General features: G+C 31.7%; 1 protein-coding gene across 1 annotated transcript; it reads right to left on the bottom strand.

The window, feature by feature from the left end:
* Positions 1-5,458: 5,458 nt before the first annotated feature.
* LOC7465304 (uncharacterized) lies at positions 5,459-6,633 on the bottom strand. The gene is made up of 3 exons (XM_002322826.4): positions 6,261-6,633; positions 5,948-6,123; positions 5,459-5,701 (listed from the first exon to the last, which is right to left on the bottom strand). The coding sequence occupies exons 1-3, from the start codon at positions 6,331-6,333 to the stop codon at positions 5,681-5,683; spliced, it is 270 nt and encodes an 89-aa protein (XP_002322862.1). The 5' UTR covers positions 6,334-6,633; the 3' UTR covers positions 5,459-5,680.
* Positions 6,634-8,726: the final 2,093 nt, after the last annotated feature.

Genomic DNA, 8,726 nt, shown 5'->3' with positions numbered 1-8,726 from the left:
TCTGAACACCAAGATGCCTCAATACATGGCAAATGCCTCCTTTTATAGGCCAAAATTCGGAACTATTGATTTGTTGACTAATTGATGAGTGGGTGGCCACATCTTGACTTGGTGACAATCCTTATCTTCTTGTCTGCCAAAAACGTTATTGATGATGTCATAATTTGAACAAACTTAAATCATGAAAGTTCTAGAGAATTGTCTCAGCTTTTCAAGGTAAAAATTTGAGATCATTTGGACTTCTAGAACTCGAGATATGGGCTGAACACTAAACAGTGTCTGGGCTGCAGGACAGATTCGGACTTCTTTGTTGTTGCTGCAATTTGGACTTGAAAACGGAATTTTTAAATCTTGGGCTCCACATGAAAGTTGTAGGCCTATGTCTTATCTTTCCATCCATATAAAATGGACCTAAATCCAAGATCTGCAGCTCCAGATATCACCCGATTACCGAACAATGTTCAGTTTGGACTGCACCAACATCTATTTTTTAAGTTTGGCCATCTCTTTGTCCTTTCAATTTCAGTACTTCAACTCATCAATCAATTCTTTCATTTATGTGATAGGCCTGCATTTAAGATGAACATTTACCATAAATTAAAGGTATCTTATATTATTAGATACGTTATTATAAAACATGCTTTAGTTAAGGAGTTATTGATACTTCAAGTGCAAAATAATGATATAAAACCTTGATAAAAATGCACTTTTAAGTACTAATCAAGCTTGTTGATCATTAATTTAGGATCCTAAAGGCTTTAAAACACTTAAATTATGGCATTTGATATTCAATTACTTTATTTTATATTTTGTATAAAATCAAATAATCGTGGCTTTAGGTTGTTTGTTGTGATAATCCAACACCACAATCTTGCTTTAATTTTGATTATACATGTTTTTATGTCTTCAATTTAATGTAATCTGGTCTGATATTGAATCCTAGTTTCTGGATTTCTTCATGAGTTCTTAAGTGAATTCAAATGCTTTTTCCTCTTTGATATTCATTCATTCTTTTCTGATTTTGGGTTATGTTTGTGGGCTTGGGTTTCGGGTCAGGAAGCCTAGCCCAAGTAACTGAAATAAGTCTTTTTTCAATAAGATAGTGTTTGACATGTTCAATTTTTATCAAAGAAAGAACACAATATTTTGTTCTTAAGGCGTGTTTGCCAAATACGGTCTTAAGATATTTTTTAAGTCTCTAATATTTAGTTAATGGTGTGTTTGACAAACACACCCTTCTAATTTTCCAGAAATGCTCTTTTTTGTGCTCTTGCCAAACAAACCTCAAATAACTTCCACAAATTCTAAAAATATTTAAGGACCATTTTAAATTTATTTATGGGTTCCTCACATGTTTTCCAACCATTTTTATTTGATATCTAGGTTGTATTTAAAAATATTTAGGGACCATTTTAAATTTATTTATGCGTCCCTCACGTGTTTTCCCACCATTTTTATTTAATATATGAGTTGTAAATTTACTTTATAAGATATTGACTCGGTATTAAGTGTACCTTTTTTTTTTCAAAATTTCAGGAAAAAAATACAAAAAAAAAAAAAATTCTTATTTAAAAAAATACAAAAATATGTTTTATTTGTGTACACACGACCAAGTTCTAAAAACTTTATGGCATATTTTATAAAAAAATAAAAATTAAATTTTTATCATACTTTGAAAATGAAAAAATTCAGTTAATGGTATAACATCAAGTTTGTGATTATCCATTAGGATTTGACTAAAATTTCAAAAACACCAACAAAAATCATTCTATTTTTTTATGATATGTAATCAATTAATTGCATTTCTTTACATAATTTTTTTGGGTTTTAAAATGGTTAGGTTTTAGCCTGATAAGATAATGATTTTTTTTTACCGAGGTGAACTTTTTTTAAATATTAGATAGACCAATAAATAGAAACATGACTTAGAAAAAAAATCAATCAATTAACAATACAACTTACTATAAGTAGGGTGCACTAGGGGTGATGTTTTTTCTCCTTGCACAACTAGTCTTCTTACCTAGACTCTCATTTTTTTTTTTCCCTCTCTATTCTTTTTAATCTTTTTTCCTTTATTTTTTTCTTATGGTTGGGGCTTTTTGTAGACCTCCAATAACATTCTAGGGCTTCTAGGGGGATCCAATCACGACTACTAATCCATTAAAATTCAATCCCAACCATTGATCCACGTCAAGTTAAGGTCTGCTGGCAAAACTGGTTATTCAGGGGTTTTTTAGCTAGCTTGATAGACATTCCAGAGCAAAAACTAGCGGAAAAAAGGTTGAGGATGCTACTTTAATCTAGAATGGTAGGAGGAACGTGTGTGTATATATATATATATATATATATATATATATATATATATATATTTATCTTGATAGGAGGCAAAACAAAAGGGAAATAGAGAGCTAAAGTTTCTTCCCCAAGTAGGCTGGCATCCCATTTGCAGAAACATGGTTTTGAAAGATAAACTAGACAACACATCATTCAACCCTTTAGTTTCTTGATTTTAAATGGAACGATATCATTTGGTTGATTTTATTAGGTCCTTGAATTTTTGTGTTTTTTTAGTTATAGTCCTTGGTTTCAAGAATTCTCATTTAGGCTTCCACTTGCTCTTTTAACTTTGAATTTCTTATATACAATTTAATCCTTAATATTCTCTAATTTTCATCCTCAACTTTGGCTGCTTTTCCATTTTGGTCATTGACCATCCAATTTATGCAAGTTTCCTCAATTTTACCTTGAATTCAAATTTTCTCTTCAATTAGGCTTCTATTTGAATGAATTCGACTTTTAAACTTTATTATATTTTTCATTTTGATCCTTAGTCTTCCAATTACTTCTATTGCGATCGATTTCAACCTTTTCCTCTAATTTCTCTTTAATTAAACCCTTAATTGCATTCCTATGTTAATTTTTGACTAGTTGTAATTTAAATTTTTGCCTGATTATAACCCAAATTGTATTTTATTTTTGAAACCTTTTTTATTTAAAATTATTTCTTTGAAAATCATTTTTTTTATATTTTTTTGTTTGAAAATGGTTTTTTTCAAAAGACATTTTTCTGTTTTTTTATGGAAAAAAAATTAGATTATGACATAATTCAAAATACAATCACTCAAAAAGGTTTTATAGTGTAATTTGGACGGTTTAAATTATCAATCAAGTAGAGTTAAAGGATGTTGATAAGGTGAGATTTCATGTACTAGATCAGTTATTAGCATGTAAATGGATCTATTTTTTGGGTTCTATGGTTACGCTATTGTTTTATATTTCAACTTAAATTTTTGTTTCTCCTCTGTAACAAGAATTCAAGTTGATTAATTAAGTACAATCATGCATATAAAAAAAACAAGTTTGTTTAGAAAATAAAAGAACAACTTTGTTCTTTATTTAGCATTAAATGTCATGTACTAATCTGAATTATGACCAATTAAATGAATAATTTTATTATAAATTACAAAAGTAAATCAAGAACATTTTTGTTTTTTAAGATGAAAATAAATTGGTTTTTATTATTAGGGATTATGAAAAATAGATTTCATTGATGGAATTGTTAAAAGTATATAAAAAAAATGAAATTGTTCATTATAATAATAGAAAATCCTAGGAAAACTCCTTTTGAAAGATAATCCTAAGATTCTTCAACTAGCTTTTGTTTCCATCTAGATTGCAAAGGTTTGGTTTTTAAACAAATTCTTTTTTTTGTGTTGATCCATTGATGTCCAATGAATAAATAGAGGAAAAGTGGTCCACCTTGGAGAGTTTGAATAAATAATTGATCTAGTCAAGTTCTAATTGATCAAGGAAATGTGATCGATCAGAAAGAGTTTGAATGCATGTGAAGAGTTATAAAGCTTAATTTTATTTAAAGCGGGAATCTTCAATATAATAACTAATCAATAAAAAAAAAGAGTTTGTGCAAGTTTATATGATAAAAATTAAGCACAAGATAATGTGGACTTGTATAAGTTTCAAGTTCAAAAAGTTTTTACTTGAAGGGATACATTAGAGAATAATATAAATCATATCTTGGAACCTTACCTAATAGCTTATAAATTTTTAGGTTGAATTGATTCTTCAACACTATTTTCTTTAAATTTTTTAATTTTTATAATTATTTTTACTTAAATACCTGTTTTTTTAACATACTTGTTGATGGAATAAATACCATTTTTAAGATTCGAGGCTTGATATTTCCACATTCTATTTGATTTTGCGAGGCTGCTTAAGGGTTGAGCTCCTGGTACTAGTTTAAAAAACTCAAAATAGATACCCGTAATTGATTCAAAATTAAGAATCAAGGTCAGCACTACTTTTTTAACTGGCAAGTCAATCGTCTTTTAAGTATAATTTGCACAAACTATTCCTATATAAATTTTATTTACACTTACCTGGAACAGGCGCACAGATTAATTATATAAGATCAAGTATTTGATGTATAATTAAGTCATAGTTTCTATGTACCAGAAAAGTTACTGTTCAACGCATAGTCTTCTGTTTTTTTGTACAGGATGGAGAAATAGGAGGACATGTTTCTTCGTGCAACCTCACAGAACAAAAACAAAACGAAATAGATGCTCCACAATATGACCAAAAACTATTGCTGGTCAATGGCTAAAACTAATGTGGGTAGTCTCTGATGATTAAAAGTTAACATTTCCTTTGAAAGTAATAAATTCAAATTCAGAAAAGGTAAGTTTGCGGTGATGGATTTGTAGACTGTCAATTCCCATGGGCCAAGGGGTCTCCCTATGAACTGACAAAGAAAAATAGAGACAGCAGAGCACACACCAACTCCTAATTTCTGAAAAGCAAGCGAAGCCTGCACCATCAAACTTCAAAGATAATTACTTCAAGCAACTGGTGTGGATTCTGAGGCTTGCTTGAGTTCGAAACTCAAGTTCCCAATCAATGACAGGTGCATGTTGTTAGGATTTTTATGGTTCGTATGCAGTAATGCAGAGAGCTAGGAGATTAGCTATGGTTATATATTCTTGCAGGAGAGTGAGACCTTTGTGATCGTTTTGACAATAATGCGATTAACCTAACCATTTTCATATGATCAATTGTTGCAGAATAAAATCTTGTAGCTCTAGCAGCTTGATAAATAGCATTCCAGATTGATAAAAAGAGTGCTATATGCAACAAAGTATCACATTTTAAGAAATATATTCTTAAAATAAGTGAACTTAGTCTACTGCATGCTTGTACCTTACTTCAATGAATCAATATTCGAGTTGCAATAATATAATGAAAGATTACTATTTTTCATGTAAGGACCATTGAGAGTTGTATGTAATAAAAAATTAAAACATTGAAATATATTCTTAAGCCACAAAACCCACGTCAACAGGTTTTTACCACCAAAAATGAACATTTTAGAAGGCGTCGATTTAAATCTATGTGTGGCCTAAACAAATCTGACAGCATAACTAGAGGAAACATCTAGATCTCGACGGAACAATCCTTCATAAAACTTGAAGATAGGCAACAGTTACACGAACTCAGCAGCTTAGATCACACAAACAACATTTACAGCCATTGCAGAAAGCTGAAAAATGACAAAAGATTTCATTTCTCAACATGCAAATGTTCTATCCGTACCTAAGAGATCGAAGGAACTAAAGTGTGATAACTTGAAACAAAACTAATACTTCCTTCACATAGCTCTCTCTCATCCATGAATTTTTTTAGCCTGCGAAACACAAGCAAAGACAAGACAAAACGGTTAGTCGAAACACAACAGCTAGTCATGCACACACCAGCTGGAATCTTAATTAAAAACCTGTCATCAATTTGGAGAAAGGGGCAAGTTCCATATATGTAACCCTTGTAACATCCTCGATATTATTTCCCTATGAACGAGGTCTACCATGCATGCTACTTTTCACTTGGCAATCTTACTTGATAACTTAAATGATTAATTTGTACTTGATCTTACTTGTTCTCCGTTGTTACCACCTCTGAAACCTTGGGGTTTATGAGATGTCTTGACAGTATCTTGATGAATCCAAGGCCTGCCATGAAAATGGCCAGGAGGAGGCATAACTGACGAGTGAGTCTCTGGTCCTCTATAATCAATTTCATAAACCTCTGAATCTGCCACTTCAGATCCTCCTACAGAAAAAAACATCACCAAATTAGCTAACCCATCCTTGATAATATATATACAAGGAACCCAAGTTTTGCGGCTACACATTAAAAAACTCCAACGATATATTTGAGAAGATATATAATATATAATAATTACAAACCTCTAGAAATGTGAGGTGTGACAAGGAGGAGGAACAGAAGAAAGACCGTGGAGATGCTAGACTTAAGCTCCATGGAAATCCAAAATAAATTATTTGTGAGAGTTAAAAAGTGTCATAAGGTCGACAAGATGGTCTTGTATATATGTTGAAGAAGGGATATATAATTGAAGTAATCAGAGGGTCACGGGAAGAAGCACCAGGAAGGCAGTTGAGGTTGTATTTTCTTTCAGCTTTTTGGCAAATTGAAACCGTCACAATCGACACAGCAATAAGTTGCAAGGTAACGATGTAGCTGTGTTGGGTTGGAACATTAATGTTTGTGTAACCATACCATATACCTAAACTTTAATGTTTAAAGTATTTCCTCCATTTTTCGTTTTTTGTTTTTCAATGGTGTGGACAGCTCCATGTGTGTATTATTGTAATGTCCTGTTGAGGGACATCCCATTTAGCTCAATTGGCTGGATTTCACATTACTCACACCTACTTTTGCTATTTGTGTTTCTTCATGTTTATCAAGCACTAAAGTTATCAATTCTTTAAAATCATTGCATAATACTAGTTTAAGGTGGAAGATGGGTATGATCAATTATAATTATATGTTCGTAGTTGGGAATAAAATGATCTGGTACAACCCTAAATACCCTAAGCATAAGCCTAGCCCTACGGTTGATCAACACAAGGGGCCGGGGAGATCCGGTGGACAATGTTAAGCTCTTCAAAACCATGCAAGTTCGACTTGGAGATTTGAGATTGAGAAATTAGAATATGGTACAGAAAGCAGATCGAGAATGTAGGTCAAGTGAACTCATTAATAGGAAACACACCTTAATCTAAACCCAAAGATCCTTCTTAAAGATTGCAATGGATGATCCATCAAGTGCTGAGTCTTGTCTATTTTTACTTCAATTTTTTCATGAAGTTTGATTAGGTAAGATAACGTCAAACTTGGATGATGTACTACTTTTATATTAGATTCCACAAATGTAACTTCACGAGACAGGCGCCCCTTTCATTATCCACCAACACATCTGTATACATGCTTCGTAAAGGAATAGTATATATGCAAGTTGATTCGGGTGCTGGACGACTTCTCCTCTCTACCAATATTCTGCTTCTTTTGGCCGTAATTAATGAACAAATTAATTTATTAGTATCTTTTTAACTTGTAAGGATTTAATTAGTCTCAAACTTACTGTTTGTGGGATATATATTATCAAGCTTACCAAACTTGACACTCAATTTTCTCTTCCATGATGTCTTTGGGGGACCTTGCTCCCAAGTGCTCAACTACCTATCATGATAAAACATTTCACCTCCACATCTTCCTCTAGTCTTAGTAACCTTAATTTGATCTTGGCGATGAAATTAGCCATGATTTGTCAAATTAACTCTTCCTTGTACTCACGTAATGTCGCTTCTCAATGAAATTATTATTAACTCCCATGGATAATACAATAATATTGGACAAGAAATTCTACCTTGTAGAGTGGAGATTTCTGATCCAATATCCCCGCTTCCTCTCTGCTTAGACCCAAATATCAATTCCCGTCAATAAATTATACCAAGACAAGGAATAAGATCACTCTATAAGCAAATGTCAGCAGCTTTAACTATTGTTTTGGACAGTTGAGGATGCACGACAATCATTACAAGTCGGATTTTTACTAAGAAAATGTGTTTGACTCTTCTCCCCTCAATTAAAATAAGAAAATTAAAAGAAACATCTAGCCCTTACTAAGAAAATATCAGCAGATGTTTATTAACACCAAAATAGTTTCAAACTTTTTTTATTTAAGGACTTTTTTTATAGATGGAATTAAGAACCTTTTAGCCAAGAAATTAGGTGATAAATTAATCTGGTCCAATGAAGTACGAATCATTTTCATGGGAATTATTAGTGGGCCTAAAGTGTTGTGACGACGACGTTAGTTGGATGGATATGGTTGAAGGATAAACATCATCAATATGTATTTACAAAGATAAAAAGGCTAAATGTAAGAATCATATGGTGAGTTTGCAATGATTGAAGTTTTTTCGTGGTCAGTTCTAAGAATTAATCAGTCAAAGAGTATACGTGGATTCCACTAAACCTAGGCCTCATTTCATTGGTCATATCATCTATCGTGAAAATCATATCGAAGTGACAAAAGAAAAGGCTAATTAAATGGCTATTCTAGTGGGTGTTTACTGTTGAGTCGGTACTGTCGACATATCCACAAAAACAATATGGCGGCATACTTTGTATTTTCAATAATTTATTTTCCTCATCAAAGTTTTATTTTATATAATTTAATTCTAATTTAAAACTAATTACATTTGAATTTGAATTCTTAGTTAAGAGTGAAATTTAAAAAAAAAAGGACCGAAATAAAAAATAGAGTCAAACATAGGTGACGTGCCAGAGATTGTATGAAAAATATACCTAAGTCTTCGATATTTAAAAATAATACAATTTAGATCTTC

The sequence above is a fragment of the Populus trichocarpa genome, chromosome 16 (genome assembly GCF_000002775.5).
Source record: "Populus trichocarpa isolate Nisqually-1 chromosome 16, P.trichocarpa_v4.1, whole genome shotgun sequence".
Lineage (NCBI taxonomy): Eukaryota > Viridiplantae > Streptophyta > Magnoliopsida > Malpighiales > Salicaceae > Populus > Populus trichocarpa.
This window is presented reverse-complemented; position numbering and strand designations above follow the sequence as displayed.

Bases quoted from the DNA above. Each gene is read 5' to 3' on its own strand.
- LOC7465304 (XM_002322826.4), bottom strand. From the start codon at position 6,333: ATGGAGCTTAAGTCTAGCATCTCCACGGTCTTTCTTCTGTTCCTCCTC. The intron at 6,124-6,260 runs GTTTGTAATTAT...TTTTTTCTGTAG, and splicing joins CACACCTCACATTTCTAGAG to GAGGATCTGAAGTGGCAGAT. The intron at 5,702-5,947 runs GTAAGATCAAGT...TGTGTTTCGCAG, and splicing joins GTGGTAACAACGGAGAACAA to GCTAAAAAAATTCATGGATG.